Source organism: Passer montanus, unplaced genomic scaffold (genome assembly GCF_014805655.1).
Source record: "Passer montanus isolate IOZ18808 unplaced genomic scaffold, ASM1480565v1 scaffold54, whole genome shotgun sequence".
NCBI lineage: Eukaryota > Metazoa > Chordata > Aves > Passeriformes > Passeridae > Passer > Passer montanus.
This window is the reverse complement of record NW_024370374.1, coordinates 1648052-1665598: the sequence shown is the minus strand read 5'-3', so window position 1 is coordinate 1665598 and position 17547 is coordinate 1648052. Positions and strand designations below refer to the sequence as shown.

The 17547-nt window shown below is 37.7% G+C and overlaps 1 protein-coding gene across 2 annotated transcripts in view; it reads right to left on the bottom strand.

Annotated features, from left to right (window-relative positions):
- LUZP2 (leucine zipper protein 2) overlaps window positions 1-17547 on the bottom strand; it is a 150689-nt gene that overhangs the window by 33462 nt on the left and 99680 nt on the right. The window contains exons 7-8 of one of the 2 annotated variants that reach the window (XM_039725107.1): window positions 17041-17103; window positions 1955-2029 (exon numbers count right to left, since the gene is read on the bottom strand). In XM_039725107.1, the coding sequence (XP_039581041.1) occupies window positions 1955-2029; window positions 17041-17103 (138 nt within the window). The remainder of the gene's footprint in view (window positions 1-1954; window positions 2030-17040; window positions 17104-17547) is intronic. The other variant, XM_039725108.1, reaches the window with a different exon arrangement.

Below are 17547 nucleotides of genomic sequence, written 5' to 3'. Positions count from 1 at the left end.
GTCATCAATAAAACTCTGAACAGAGCTGTCCCCAGCACAGGGCCCTGAGGGACAGCCCTGGTGCCTGGCCCCAGCTGGATGCAGCAGCGCTCACCAGCACTCTCTGGGCACATCTAATAAAAAACAAAGGTTGGTCTTACCGTTCCTTTTACCACTGATATATTTGTAAAACATTTTTTATTATCCTTTACAGAAGCTGCCATTTTAAGTTCAAACTGAGCTTTGGCCCCCCCTAATTTTTTTTTCCTATACGGTCTAGCAGCTCCCTTAAAAACTACCTGAGAGACCTGACCCTCCTTCCAAAGATGATACATCCTCTTTTTATTCCTAAATTCCTCCAAAACTTCCCTGCCCATCCATTTATCCATTTGACTCAAGGACCCTTTAATTTCTAATTGGTAGCAGAAGATACCAGCATACTTCTTTTCAATGTAACATGTCTTTGATTTTAACTTTTCAAGTTAGTGACTGCACAGACAGCATAAATCATGATTTGTTACAGTTAAATGGGCAGAGGTAGCAGACTGTCTAATTTTGCATGATGATATGGACTCAGTCAATCTAGTCTGATATGACCCTACTGCTTCCTGCAGATTGCACCAATCTGAAATCACTCTCCTCTCATCCAGAAATTTGTCTGGATAATTTCTCATCCTCTCATCTCTTAATCCTGCCGTCCAGTGCTCATTCTTCCTTAGCTGCAGCCATTCCAATTTTGCCATTCCAAAGGTAAAAGAAGGACAAGTAAATTTGTTTCCATCCTGTGGATAACATAATTCAATATTGACTTTGCTGATAGAAGATCTATAAGGGAACATCAGGAAAGCACACATGAAGGAAACACTATTGGAACCAGGGATGTAATTTGACAAAGTTCTCTATAATCTTGCATAGATGTGATTGTGGTCAAAATAGGCTGCTTACTGGCCAAAATACTGCCCGATTATGATGCATGTCTTCATATTCCCCTGATCTATTTGTACTCCTATCACATGGCTAGATCCACAGATCATCAAGACTGGAAGAGACCTTTAAGACCATCTGCCAACACAGCACCATTTTAATCACCCCTAAACCCAAGTGCCACATCCAGATGCCTCTTTAACACTTCTAGAGATGTACCTCCACCACCTTCCTTGGCAGCTTATTCCAATAGCTAACCACTTCTGCAGTGAAAACAAAATATCTTACTTCTAATCTGAACCTCTCCTGGCACAACTTAACGCAATTTCCTCTCATCCTTTCACTTGAGGCATGGCAGAAGAAACCAAGCCCTGCCTCACAATGGTTTCCTTTCAGACAGCTGAAGAGAACAATGAGCATGAGCCTCCTCTTCTTCAGACTAAACACCACCAGTTCCCTCAGATGCTTCTCAGAAAACGTGTTCTGGCTCTTCACCAGCTTCACTGCCCTCCCCTGAACTCACTCCAAAATGTCATTTTTTAAGTGAGTAGCCCAAAACTGAAGACTACGTGAGGTGTGGCCTTACCAGTTCTGAGTACAGGGGGACAATCACTTTCCTAGTCCTACTGGCCATACTATTCTTGGTATTTGGGGCCTGGTAATACAAAATTTGTAAGAATTCTAAGGATCCATGGTGGGAAATAGAAAACTGCTCTAGTGTAAATAAACTTATGACAGACACTAAGTCTACTGTCAGCACAAACTATAGGTCAATAAACATCTAAATCTACTAAAAATCAGTGCAAAAAATTTTTGAGGTTTTTTTTTCTAATTTGACCATCCTCTTCTTAAATAACTTTGCAGATATGCTTAACTTCATGTATCATAATTAATTCCACTGATTTCAGTAGCATCACTCTCAGGTACAATTCAGATGCAACTTAGTATGCATCTAAATAACTGCAAGGCTTTCATTTGTTTTTGTCAAATTACACCAAAACATCCACAGCTGATACAGGTAAACACGCTTACATTACATGACACTTCTTACTTTGTCAAGGGCTGCGTTCTCCAATTTGTCTTTTGCAACTGATAGTTTTTGCTCCAGATCTGTTAGCTGTTGTGCCTGTGGGAATCAAGAAAAAAAGCTGATGCAATCTCCAATGCATTTTTTCATGTGAGAGAGCAAAGAACAGAATTTTTACAAGTAATACATATGGGTTGGGTCAGATTTGCTTTTCCTGAGGAAAAAAAAAAATTATGGTCAAATGTGGTCCATTGATGGGAATGCAACTTTATAATAATTCAATATCAATAGCAAAATTAATTCCATACTATAACACATTTAATATTATGCCATAATATCCCTCTGGAAAATTCAAGGTATTCAAATGTCTTTTAATAATTTTGCTCATTTGTCTGACTTCTGAATACAGTTTGAACATTATTTTGTAGTTTTAAACATTGAGATGCCAACATTAATCTAACTGGGCATAAATAGACAAATTAGAAAACACCCAAACATTCCTGCAGCATGCAGACACCTTATGAAATTATACTACCTACTAGTATACAAGGAGGTAACTCCAGATTTTTTTTCTCCATGTCTTTTTGTGGAAATATAAAAGGAAAATTCACAAGAATATGCAACTACGCAGCAGGAAAGCATTTTGGGAGATTGGTGTTTGAAGTCAGGGTCAGGCTAGTAGCCTGCACCCTGAGTGGAAGGATTTCTGGCTCTAAATAATGTATATGTCATTCATGGAGTGCAGGGGTTCAGAAGATACTTTTAAACGTTCAGTAAATAAAGAGAAATATTTTTCTCTCTCTTTCCCTAGGAGGTATGTAAACCCAGCCTGTTCACTTGAAGGAAATACATTCTCTGCCAGAATTTTCTGTCTCAGGGAAGCAGATTCCTGCAGTTCTCAGCCTTGAAATTAATAATATATTACTATGCAACCAAAAGGAGTAAGGATTCTTTTGCTATTGTACCTGCAAAAAAAACCAGCCTAGTCATTGTTTTCCCAGTTTGAAAAGGGAGCCATAGATAGGGACACTGGACTAGCCACTTTTCTCTTCTCTTGGAAATTCTGATTAAGTAAATATACATTTTGTACATGCAGAATAATTGGACAAAATCCTCATTTCTCAGATAAAGAGCAACACATTTTTATTTCAACACAATATTTTCAAGTGCATTTTCCCTCAACACCATTCCATGCTCCCGGGTTTCTGGAGTCCAATCCCAGGCAGAGATTTTTTTTCTTGACAAGAACTCCTGCACTCTGCTGATTGTAGCATAGCTTAATGGATAGCCACAACGCATAAATGCTGTTTAGTGTAAATCCTATAAAGATGGTTAACTTGGTTTCTGCTGGGGTAATGACAGTCCTTCCAGCATGTGTCACAGATGAGGGGATGAGCTTAGGCAAGCCTGTAGTCCTCAGCAGACAGCTAATGTGTAATGTGATGTGTATTAGCATTAGGCACAGGCTGTACTGCCAAATGAAATGCCAAAAGCTTGGAATTTTCAGTTCCCAACTCATGTAAAGAACTGTGTAGTTGAATTTTAAAAGAGGATTAGGCATTTCTTTTCAGATTTATCACCAGAGTCACAATTTCATTAGCCAAAACCAAACTTGGTTCAAAGTGGAAGTCAACTGCTTGCTCAGATGTGGGAAAGTCTCTTGTGAATTGCAGTCCATAATTTACACTTCAGCACATTCCTTATGGCTAACACCAGTCACTGTCACAAACACATATCACACCATTATTTTGATCCTTTAGTCTGGCAACAGAGAATTCACTTCAGAAATAATCCTTCTGTTTTATCAGTTTGCAAAATTCAAGTGGAATTATCACTGATTCACTAGAGAAAAAAAATTACTAAGATGCAAGAAATTGCTAGAATTCAGTAACTTTTTGGATTTTTTCCTAAATATGGGATACAATACCACTCACAATAAACATGGCCACAGACAATGTCTGAAAGATTGAACATTGACCCTATGTGATGCAGAGACACTTCTCATAGAACTAGACCAAGAAATTTCTCACATCATTAGCATTTTTATATTGTTACTTATTAAATTATTTTTCAGTACAGCTATACAAATTAATCAATTCTCAACTAAAGAGATTCAAGATTTGAAAAACTTCATAATTGCAATTGCCACTAAAAATGAAATTACACAAAATAACATATGACAAACGTGAGGCTAGGATGGCACCTCTAATAGGGTGTATTGCTGAAGAATTAGAATCACATGGAAGATGGTGAGGCTCATACAACTAGGCAACTTCTTCCTTCAGCACCATCAGTGTTACAGTTTAAATAAGTGAAAAAACAGAGCTACAGTTCTGAATTAGAGGGTGTCTGGTTCCCATCAATACATGCATTACAGAGGCATCTGAAAGTCTGGGTAGTTGACAGAAAGCGGGCAATGGTGGTTAGAAGTGACTATTGTCTTCTTCCTTGCAGGGGAATGTCTGGTGCTATAAAACACATTGAACTCAATGAAACTGCTTCCATTATCAAAAATCAAGTTGGAGGAAAAGCACTTAAGTTCTTGAACAGACATTTTCTGTGACAAAGCATTACTATATTGTAGCAACACTGTTTACATACAGGAAAACATTTGTGCTTTATGGTGAAAAGTTATTCTTCCAAAGAACAGGCTTCAAATATATTAGCAAAGGTTTTCTGAATGCATCATCTACCAAGACTCTGTCTCATTTTTCATATAACTGTCCTATGTTGATGGACTAAAATTTTCTGTAACATTCATGTATATTTACTTCATTTCACAGAATACTGAGCAAATAGCTCAGTGATACCAATCCAACTGATACCAAGTAACAGTAAAATTCTGGCATTAAAAATGTGTTTTGATGAACCATTCACTCGAAAGTAGTGATAGTTATTTACATCTCAGTACCAAATCTGCAGAATATCTGAGGTGTTTTTCTGAAAGTTTTTGTCTGTCAAGGCAAAATTCATATTGCAATAGTTTCACTGCTGGTGCAATTTTGAAGTTTTTTTAGGAAGTCTAAATGAATTAATATGGTTTTGATGCTTAGCAAAGAAAAGCATGAACACCAATAGGAGTATTCAAGCCCAATTCTAATAAACTGTAAAGAGTCCTTAAAAAACCTAGACTGGAAGAACTAAAAAAGTATTAAATTTCTCTTAGGTATTCTTATAGAATGAGGTCCTTGACAGGAAACTGAAGTAAACAGAAGCCTTCCAATGCCTAACAGGTGCCTACAGGAAAACTGGAAAGGGAATTTTTACAAGGACATGGAGTGATAGGACAAGAGGCTTTAATCTGAAAGAGGATACGTTTTGATTAGATGTTAGGAAGAACTATACCTTCTGTTCTATTCTTTACTGTGAGGATATCAAGGGAAATATACTTCCTGTTCTATTCTTTACTGTGAGGATATCAAGGCATTGGCCCAGGCTGCCCAGAGAAGCTGGGGATGCTCCATTAGTGGAAGTGTTGAAGGCCAGGTTGGATGAGGATTTGAGCAACCTGGTCTAGTGGAAGGCATCACTGCACATGGCAGAGGGAATTGAAACTAGATGGTGTTTAAGGTTCCTTCAAACAAAAATCATTCTCTCTCTATGAAAAACATCTTCTTCATTCTCTGAGAGAGTTCACTGAGCAATTACTGTCAGTGAAGCATTCTTTCCTAAAAAATCTCTTAAATGGATGTACTAACCTTTACCTATTATGAATCACATTAGACTAAATGCCTAGATGTCTTTGGAATAATTACTTTGAATGTTCAAGAATTTATAAATATTAACTAATATTCAGTTGTTCCTATTCCCCAAAGTCACTTGGAAGCAACAAAATGGGGGTGACACAAGTTTTGTTATCTGAAAAAATGGTGGCTAGAAGCTTTATGCTTCTCACTTCCTTAGTCACATCAGAAAAAATAAAAACATTCAAAGGTTAGTTTGCTAGGTCTTTTTCCCCCAGAAAAGAGTAAGTTATGGCTTCACACTAGAAGGATTCCTAAGATGTGCAGAGACAAACACGGTCATGTTTGGGTTCTCTTTGTTTCAAGGCATGATAAATTGGAATTTAATTTGATTTCAAAACTTATAAGAATGCTTCTAATCTCATGCAAGTGATTGTTGTTTATTAAGCGTAACATTACCACACATGCTACTTAGAATTAATTAGAAAACACAATTGTGATATTTAAAACACTGGTTAAATAGATTGAATATTCTCAACTCTGCACAGGTCTTAAATAAATGTTAAAGAAAAAAAATCTTTACAACTTTTATAATTGATTATATTTTCTAATGAGGACACATTTTACAATGGAAAACCATGTAAACTTGGATAAATTATTTAATAAACACAATTCTTCTGTGTTTATTCTATAAGCATTATTTGTATCTTACAAAAACAGAGTTGCTCTAAATTGCACTGTTTACTGTAACACAAAGTGTTAAATGTAAATGAGAATAACACTTTTTGGACTCTATTGCATTTATTCAGGCATGCAGCAAAACCTAGATAATCAGTGACATGAATTAGATTTCAAGCATTTACAACATGATGAAAATTCAGTTAAAAATAGCATTTCTGCAAAGTCTTACAGCTTGTACATTTTATTAATGCTTATTACTGCTCTAATTCTGTCTCTCATTTTTCATTATTCTGGATGTACATTAAAAAGGAAGTAAGTTCTTTGTGGTTTTTATTAGCTGAAATTCTACTTTTCCTTCCCCAGTCCTCATACAAAATTTGTTGGAAAACTGCAGTTTTCCAGGGTTTCAGCATTTAGCTTTTAACGAAAGGAAAAATACTGATTTTCTGCAGAAAAACATTCAGAAGATGTGCACAAAGAACCACATCAGTCACCTTTGGGCCTGGTCTGCTACTTAATTCCAATGGGGGAATTTTCTTCCCTTAGATCAGGCCAGAGCACTGTACATTAGGCCAGAGCACCACACATTTTAGCATGAGTTGTACTTTACAATGGATAGCTCATCCAAATGAACACAACAACCTGATGCTCTTTCTAAGTCAATCCTTTTTTAAAAATTATCTTGTTAATTTTAATAATAACAGAACAAGCACTGTGGGAGTAAGTATTTTAAAATTCATGTTAGGCATACCAGTTGTGCTCTACACCACTGTCAGAAGTGCACTAGAAACACTTCTTTTATCTTTTCTTCAGAGAGGATTAGTTTACAACTTGCTCAAAGTTTCAGCTTTTTGGTTTTGGTGCTTCTTTGTAGGATTTGACCATTTCAGTGAATAGTATAATTCAGCCAGGAAAATATGGAACAAAGGAAACAAAACTACTTTATTGGCAGTGTCACTTAAAAGTGTTTTTAAAGAGGTAATTTCTTAAAACTTCTCATTTCGAAATGTTCTGCTGGTAAGAAAGTAAAAGCTAAACAATACAGTGACAGAATTCACTAACACAAACATATTCATTATTCCAAACTGCCTGCAAATCAGCAACAATGAGCAACACCGAAATAAAAAAAACCAACTCTACCCAAATGCCCAAATTAATTGTATTTCTTTTGAGGACTTCATGCTGCCAATAGTCATACCTGAAAGGAGGTTGTAGGTGAGCTGGGGGCTGGTCTTTTCTGAGAGAAAATGACCTTAAGCTGGGACAGAGGAGATTCAGATTAGTGTCCTGGTGCTGGCCAGGACAGGGGTAATTTTGCAGTAGCCAGGAGGGAACCATGGCCAGGACTTGGAGGTCACTCAATACCACCTGAGATAGTTCTGCAGGGACAGGAGATCCGGGATCCCTCCCAGGCTGGGACAGTGTGGTAGAGAGAGTGGTTGGGGGTTTCCATGGGGTAAGCAATCTTTACATGTACACTCTGTCTTTAGTATGGCTGCTGCTACTGTTCATTTTGTTATCCCACTGCTGTTTCCAATAAACTGTTCTTATATCAACACATGATCTTACCATTTTGTGCCTTCAGTTCTCCTCTCCAGTCCACTGAAGGATAGGGGGAGGAGAGGTGGGAGTGCAAGCACTGCATTATCTGGAACCCTGAATTGTAGAATATAATTCCTAAATCATGACAATTAGAAACTAGAAAAAAAACCCAAAACGCTGTTAGGCTGGTTGGGCTATGGAATAGGTTGCCCAGGGAGGTGGTGGAGTCAACAACCATGGAAGTGTTTAAGGGGTGCCTGGATCCAGTGCTGAGTGATATGGTTTAGGGGTTTAGTGGCTTAGGGGTAACTGTGGTTGGACTGATGATGGTTGGACATGATCTTAAAGTATTCTTCCAGCCTTGGTGATTCTATGATTCAAAGCAGGGACACTAAGTGATGCAGGAGTATCCTCTCAAATAACTTAATTTCTTTCTGATTTGGACCAAATGGCAAGGTGTTCAAAACTGTTTGCTAGGAAAAACACCCAATCTGGAATAACACATGTGCTCCAGATTCTGACCCACTGTGTTCCTGGGCAACCACCAACTATATGAGGTTTAACAGGGCAAAGTGCTAGATTCTGCTCCTGGAATAGGGAAACCCTGGATGTACACACAGACTGGGGAAGGCAATGGTGGAAATCTGTGTTGTAAAAAGGGACCTGAGGATCCTGGTCAATAGCAAGTTGAATGTGAGTCCACAGTGCCCTGGCAGCCAGGAGGGCCAATTGGGTCCTGGGGGGCATCAGACCAAGTATCATCAGCTTCTTCTTCATCAGGTTTTCTCTAGACCAGCTGGTGAGACTGTCCCACTGTGCTCTGCACTGGTATGGCCTCACCCTGAGTCCCGTGTGTAGTTTTGGACACCACAATACAAGAAAGAGATCAAGCTATGAGACAGTGTCCAAAAGAGGGCTACAAAGACAGGACCTGAGGGGATGTCATGACATTGTGTAAGGGGAGCTTCAGGTTGTGCATTAAGAAGGGCTCTTCACCCAGGTGGCTGGACACAGGAACAGGCTCCCCAGGGAAATGGTCACAAGCACCAAGCCTGACAGAGCTCACAAAGTGTTTGGACAACACTCTCGGGCACATGGCATGATTCTTGTCCATGGCTTTCCTGTGCAGGGCCAGGAGCTGGACTCTGAAGATCCTTGTGAGTCAAAGTGCACTTCTGGCATTAGCATACAATCGTACAGTACCTTGGCAGCTTTTGTCTCAGCAGCACATAACAGCTCATCTGGATTGTGTGCTATTGGAGCCAACCTGTCTCATGGTAGCTTTTAACTAGATTTGTCTCTCATAGAAATGCAGACAGACATATTTAAGACTGCAAAACCATCTAATGCAGGACCAGATCATTAAGGCCACATCCTCAGATCCATACAGAAATTTTTAAATGGGATTTTTCAGTTCATTAAAAAAGCTACAATTTTTCACGTTCAAAGCTGTGTTGTAAAAAAATGTACTGACAATACCAAATAGACCTAAATTACTAGGTACTGAAACGATATTCACATTTTACATATTTATGTTTCCCAAAACTGCATTAAACCATTTAAAAATAGTAGAAATATATTTGTTTCAATAATGATTCCAATAAATTATATTAATACATAATCCAATGTTCTTACTGAGAAATATATATGATAACATCCCTCCGCCTTCTTGTACAAAGATATTAAAAAATTCCTGTCGTGTGAGTGTTTTCCAGCAGCAAGTTGAGTTTAGATCTTCAGGCACTCCTGTTAATGTCAACATTAACATATTACTAACGATTAGCACCATGGCAACAACATACAAATGCTAAATGTGACATTTGAAATGAGAATATGCACCAATAAAAAGATGCCAATGTAAACAGTGACATCTACTTTTGCCCTCATTTCTGTTGGGACAGAGTTAACTTCTCAGTAGATGGTACACAGCTGCATTTTGGACTTAGCTGTAATGTTGGTAACACACTGATGTTTTGGTTGCTGCTATGTAGTGTTTATTTTTTGTGTCTCATGCTCTGCTAGTGAAGAGGTGCCAGAAAAAATAGCTAGAAGAAGCAGAGACATTACAAGGGCCATTTTCAGTGCTGTTACCATGACCACCACATCAGCCATCAGGGGAACAGGAAGAAGAGACAGAAACTTTTCAGAGAGCATTGTCTTATGTGAAGTCTTTGATAGTTATTGTCTCAAATCAATATGCTTAAAAAATGCTACCCGTTAAATGTATAACAATGAGAAAGTGTCCTCTTCCAGACTCTATTCAGTTATTATGTAGCATGATGAAGTCAGCCTGCAGGAACTTATTATCCATGATAATGTGTTTCAACATCTCTGGAAAAAAAGTCTCTTAATATTTTGCATTGCATTTATGTTTATTACTGGTATTTTATAATAGTTTTTTAGTTTACTTATGTCTTTCCTACACAGTTCTGGTAAATTTTTCAAGGAAGGTTGCACAAGATCCAAATGCTGAAGAAACACACAGGATGAATAAACACACCACAGACTAAAGATCCTGTCTGAAAGCAAGAGAAATTGCAGTATTCTCTCAGGGAAGTTGATACAACAGGCCAAAAAGGAAAATGTTCCCAATTTTCACTTATCATCTCCGTCAAAGACTGAACTACAGAAATTGTATTTACCATTACAGGACAATGTAAAGGCAGCAAGAAAGATAAAAGCATTCTTTCTGTGCTAGATACATTAATTCACAAATAAAGCTATAGGAAAGTGCCACTGCTTTTTTTCTTCTTTTTTTTTTTTGTTTTTTTTTTTTGGGTTGTTTTTTTTTTTTTTTGTTGGAAAGCTTTCTGCCAGGAAAATAGTAATTTAATGGTACTTTAAACATAATGAAGAATGCTTTAAAATCTGTTAAATGGACTAGTTTTTCAATTATGCAAAGTCAGCTGAATTCTTCAGCTGATAATTTTAATACGTGTGGATGCAAATCATGGGGGAAGTGGATGTACATGTGTGAAATGAGGTGGTTTAGGATCAAGCCTAGTCACCAGCAGTATACAAATAAAACCGTATTGGAAAGCCTAAAACTTGCATCTTCATATATGTGCCAGCACAAAAAGTACTTCTGTAAAAGATTACCACAAATTTAAAATATTTAATAAATTATTACAAGCTTAGAAAGCAATCCTAATGTTTACACAAGTTCTCTGCCAAAGCAGGTCTTTGGTGGTTTTCTGCTTGTTTGGTTTTTTTTCCCTTTGTTTTTCTTTTATTATTTCATCACTTTCTCTGTCTGAATTATGGAATCTCATTGCCTTCATTAGAGAAATAAGTAATTTAAAATTCTGGGAAACCAGTTTTGTGGCATGTAATTAACTTTGCTAATAGAGAAGGAAACACACATGGCATCAGTTTTATTTCAGTGGGAGGAATGGTACAGATATTTACCAAATCCAGTCAATATGATGCAAAAATAACTTCACATAGTTTTGTATTTGACTCTATCACAGCAAATTATTTAAATTATTTTCACATGTCAAATAATAACCTAATTTGTGTAGAACTAGGTGTTTCAAAGAATGTAGAAAATAGTCTGGACTCTAAATTTGCAATAGTGATATGGTCCTTAGTTCTTCAGAGGCATTGAGCACTCATAGTACTTGAAACATTATTGAGTATAGGAGTACTGAAGGTAAATTACAATCCTGTTCCTACTTTGTGAAGCTGCACTTCAAAGAAACATGCGAGTTCAAGAGAATCATCATGGAAACAAGATAAAATAACTACAAGGAGCAGCAGAGGTTGCTGGGAGCAAGGCTCTCCCTCCTTGCTCCCTCTTCCCCCCATTGTTCCTCTCTCCCAGTCATCCCCACTGCAACCCCTGCCTGCCTTCTGCTTGCCATTTCCATCTGCACACCTCTGTCTTTGCTGCTCCTGAAGCCACTGGTTCCAGCCATGCACTGGACTTGGCAGACACCCTCTAGTTTAACGCTGTTAAATGGGCACTGGGTGGTTCTGAACACGTCAAGAAGCCTTAAGGACTCCCCAGGGCCAAGAGCAGACCTTTATTCAGTACACACCCACCCTGACCACAACGTTTCAGCAGGAACTGATCGTGTCTGGGTACCCAACTGGATCCCACATGGTTTGCTCCTCAGAAGAAGGTGCAAAATTCTAAACCATGGCACTCATGGTAAATCCATATACAGAATACAAATTAGCAGTTACCCGACTTGTTGTAAGCTAATTAGTGTTAGTTAAGGTACTAAGCTGTTGTATTATTTGTTATAATTGTCAATCCTATTTGCTTGCTCATTTGAAGTTAAATTCTGCCATGGAACAAAGATTAAATATATTGGTAGGCCACGTGCTGTTAGTTGCTACTCACATTCAAACTTCTTGTTTTTCCAGGGCTGCCTATCAAGATACTTTGTCTTAGAATTTGAACAAAAGGGAAAAGAGCTGAAGTGATAGATCAAAAATGTCTGAATCTGTAGCAAAAGCCTTAGAAAAAAGCAAAGATAGACTCAAACCGTACCACTGAAGCATGGTCACCCTTTACATTTACAAGAGGAATTTCAATAATACAAGGTACATGGATAAACTGACATTGGAAATCATTGCTTGATTTATTTTTATTCATCTCTTGTTACTATCACATATACACGTCTGCATTTCATGAACAAAAAACCAAACTATTTTTAATTCTTTCCTATTTTAGTAAAACAGAAGACTTCTTCCAGGGCAATATAGCCTAATAATGGGAAGACAGTTAATGAAGGAGAAGTAATTTCAAAAAGAAGTGATCTGTAATGCCTGAAACAAATGCAGACCTCAATCTAGCAAAGCACTTAAACTCAGAAGTACTTCACTGAATCAGGGGTTTAGGATGATAATTTAAATTATTGCAATTTAGAGTAGTGTCATTCAGAACTAGTAAGTACCTACTTACAAAGTGAGGTACTTTGTGATATTAAGAACATGCAGTGGAAAATTTTATTAATAATTTCTTGGCTTTCTCATTATAATATAAAGCAAATTTCAACTTGGGTCAATTCTTTAAAGATAATATGTTGCAGGTTTTAAGGGACTGAAATCTGAAAAAGAGACAGAAGCTCAAATTGTAGTTTTAGCAGAGATACTGACAAGCTCTATAGCCTTGGGTGCATGAATTAATTTTTGTGATGCTTATTACTTACCTGTTCCATGGCTTTATATCACTTAGGGAGAGTTTTAAAAATATAAACATACACACATATGCTCCCAAATTAATCAGCTAGATTATAAAACACTTTGAAAAGATAAGTGTAAGCAAGATATGATAAAGAAGATATGATCTACCAATTCACTGGAATGTTAAGGAGAAAGCTGTCTTTTTCCCATTTTCTCTTCCTCTCCCACTTAATCTCCAGAGTTCTAGTTCAGACCAGAGCCATTGACAGTAATAGGTACCAGAATTTAAGAAATAGTTTATTGATGTCAATTATGTAAAATAAAAATCAAACAATCCCTCGCTATTTGTTCCACATATAACTGCAGAATTGATTCCTTCAGAGAAAGCGTTATTGTGATGGATAGGAACTGCAGCTTTCCTTCATGCCCTTTAGAAATCTAATAGCCTGCAGCTTACATCCTTCTGGTGAACTGCTCCAAGAAGCTTGCAATGTCCAGTTCTATATGGAGAGCAGACTTCCCTGAAATCCTCAGTAAATCACACAGAAAATAAAGTTTAGTGGGATGGGAAGGGAGTGGACGGGGAAAAGGTAAAAGTCTAGTAACGTGAAAGTAGCTAGCAGCCAGGATTTTATCCCAAGCATTCACGCTGCGCCAACAGGAAGACTATCCATTCCATTTATCAGAAAGAGTAACAGCTTCATAGAACAGCCACAACAGCAATGCTAACACTAAATCTGTTATGTCTCCAGTATCAGAGCAATTAGAAATGAAACATCACCTGTTCTTGCCCAAGCCTAGCAGCCTCTCTCTGCCCAAGCAGTGTCCTGGGTTACAATATGGGGTGTAACCAAAGCACCTGTTCCACCACCACCTACATTACCTTCTGATGAGCCTTAAAGTGGGTGGAGCACTGTTTCTCTGTCTTTGCCATGACTCAGCCATGAAGCAGCAGCCACCTGAGGGGTCATTTCTGCTAATGGGCCATCAAGGATTCCCCAGAATGACTCATAGAATCACATCAGCCCACTGTGAAATTCCCCAGCCTAGGGCAGGTACTGAACACTCCTGCCCCAATATAACCTGGAGTTTGGGACGCAGTGACACCTACCACTGGATTCCCAAGAATCACAAGAATTCTCCACCACCACCACCACCACCACTGGACCTCCAGAGAAGGACCAGACCTTTCCACAGGCTCACTGCTTTGACAAGACCACATCCATCACTCCAAAGGGACTGCAACCACCATTTAATTGGACTGCTACCACCACGCTGACCAACAGGGTATCAGGTGGTGTTCTGACTGTCAGTTTAAACCAGTGTTTCTGTACTATTGCCTTTATTGTAATTTTCCTATAAAACTGTAGCTCTGACTTGAAATCTTTCACAAGCTATTTCTGTGGGGTTCATTCCTCCCACTGGTTTACCTTCCACTCAGCAAAAGCAGATACTTAAAAAACTTTCCAGACTACACCAAATGGCTTCTAGTCTGCTTAGCATGTCTGTCTTCAGACATGAAACACACACAAACAAGCACACTGAACCTGCCCTTCCCCATCTCATATGATTTAGGAGGATAGCATAAGGTTGCTACTCCCTCTGCTTCACAAATCAAATTTTCTTGGACAGAAAAATGGATGAATAAACCTGCAAAAATGCTTCTGGTTACATATAAAGGATATGTCAATATTAGCAAAGCAGGCATTCAATCTCATACAGAATTGCATGCTGTCAAGAAATGTTTCAATTATTTACATATAAATATATAATACATAGTTGTCAGTATGTGGGGCTTTGGAATCCACAATTCATCAACATTCTCCATCTAAAGAGTTATTTAAATTACGTTAGATCATAGTTTACCTAGAAGGCAAGTAACTATCCTTATTTTGCAATAAGAGCACTCAGAGGAGAACCCACACTACCTAATTTGGGACCTACATCTCAGCTGGTGGCTCTAGTGTTCATTGAAAATCAAGAACAGTGGGAAACGGATTTGTAGAGAGTTCTCAGGGCTTGACAGAAGGCCCACACAGTGTGCATCTGTATGCAAACTTTGAGACAAGAAACGCTGACTTAAAAATTCCATGGAAAAGGACAGATGTTGTTGAGAGAAATGGAAATAGAAAATGTTTCAAAAGATGGCCTTGCACATAAGATTGTATACTTTGGAGAAATAGAACTATGAAAGATGCATTGTAGTGGGACCCACCAGGGGCAGTTTTAGATAACTGGCTTTAAGGCATTTACAGCATGGTGTGGCTAAAGCTGATAGGCCAAGAAACACTTAGAGTGTATTGTAATTAGGAAATAAATGGCTTCTGATTGTGATGGTGTGAATTATAACATCTGTATTGTCTCACCCTTCTCATGAGACTGAAAATGGAATAATTTTTTTTAAATGCCTCTCAGTTGCCCCATCTCTGGGTCAGGAAAAGGGTATTTTCCAACAAAGAACCATGTATATTCATTGTAAATCAAGGACTTTAGGGTGTAATTCATGTGGTCAAATGTAGACACAGTCTTCAGAAGATAATGCTCCCAGGATTTGAAGTGTAGACTGTGATGGATAAAGCCATACCCAGTCAGATGAAACCACATCTATTCCCATTCACACTAGACACATTTAGTACAGTTCTCTACATGTGTGCTTCAACTCCTACACTGTCATAGTCTAATGAAGTAGTATTAGGAGAAGGTGGATTTCACTGCATATATGTCAGTGACTTGCTGGACAGCCTTTCTGCCATGTTCCCTTGTTTATGTTCCTGTTTTCTTTTTCATCTTCTGTAAGCTTTTTTCAGGTGGGCAGTACTTGGCAGGAGTTCCCTTGCTAAGCATTAGTATACAGCCTACCATAACTCAGATCCTTTTTAGGGATCACTGTGTATTAGCATAATGAAAACAACAAGTAGATAAGAGTGGTGAGCAATACTACTGCTTCAGCCAAAGAAAACAAACTTTCACAGCAAGGCAAGGTTAGAATTTTTGATCTTTACCCCTACTCAAGCTCTCCATTATACTGAATTTAAAGAAAAATGTGTTACTTTTGTTAATGCTAGATGGCATTAAATGCCTAGATATACAATATACCTAATTTTTGTTCTTGACCTGGTTTTGGTCTTATGTAGACCAGAAATAAATGTCCCTGAAGAACCTTGGAATAAACCTATGCATTAAAAAAAGGCAAAAAAAAAATCAATAAAGCAAAAAAGAAAAAAAACCTACATTACTCTCTATTTACATATTTACAGCACTGTATGTACAATATAGAGGCAGTGGAGAGTTAAACAATTCCAGAAGACAATTTAGAACTCATATTGACATGAATGACTTTGTAAGTAATTCTAGGTCTAGTCACTTTGAAGATGACTCCTTAATCTCCATCCTTTATGCTGGGAATATAAAAAAGGACTACTCCATTAACAGCCTTCAGTCAGGTGATCTGCATCTCTCTGCTTTTTTCTTTCAACAGGGATTAACTTCTCCCTGTGTTAACAAGGACTTCATGCCCTTCAGCAATGTCTTTATTTTTTGTCTTCCCCTCCTTTATTTTAGAATTTTTTATTATTTTTTTAAAATGTGCTAGCTAGAATAGACTATTCATTTGGATTATTTAGGCAACAGACATTTCTTTTTTCTTAAATCTTCAGACCTAAGGAACATTGCATTGCTCAAGCTTATCATAAACATGAGATTTGCTTTAACAATACATGAATTTGCCATAGAGGAGTGGTAATTAAAGGAAAAACAAGAATCATCTGTGAAATATTAAATAATTCAGTTAGAAAGATGAAAGATGTTACAGAATGTAAGGAATAGGGCAATAAGTTTTATTCATCAGCAGTAACCTAGAATTTTGCTTTTTGGGAGCACAAAAATATAGATATAAGTATGTATTTCTGAAAATGCACTATGGTATTATGGCTGTCTTGGTGTTTGGAGCTCTTTTCAGAACAAACTCATTCCTTAGAACTGCAATAATAAAGGCAGCTATCATATTTCTACTTTACTCCAATGCTATATTAACCCTAATACTTTACCTAACTATAGTGAAATAAAACTTACCTTAAAAATCAAATCCTTTTTCCCATAACGCAGCTCTTTCAGCTGGGCTTGGATCTTTTTTGACTGAAAGTGAGGATAATCAAATCAGGTTTCAGTTTTTTTAATTTAAAACATTAAAAAAAACCATTGTGATTTCTGAAAACAGCAGAATCTAGAACAGATTTAAAATGCAGAACACCCCCCTCCAAATAATTTCAATTGCTTTTCCAGGTTCACAAGTCAAACCAACCAAAAGTACAGAGGAAAATGCAAAATGGCACTCACCTAAAGCACATACCTGAGTTAGTACTGTAAAAAATAGCAGTTGGGCTTACACATTTTAAACATGAGCTGTTACTAATACTTTCCATGAAGCATAACTGAAGGAATCACCTTCAAAGTCAACAACCTTATACTTAGAAGTAAAAAGGCTCCATAGGCTTATACAGGTCTTTGTAAAGATCAGGGTGTTCCAGGTGGTATCCAAAGGAACTAGTTTGGAACCAGTTTCTCAGTTTGTAACCACGC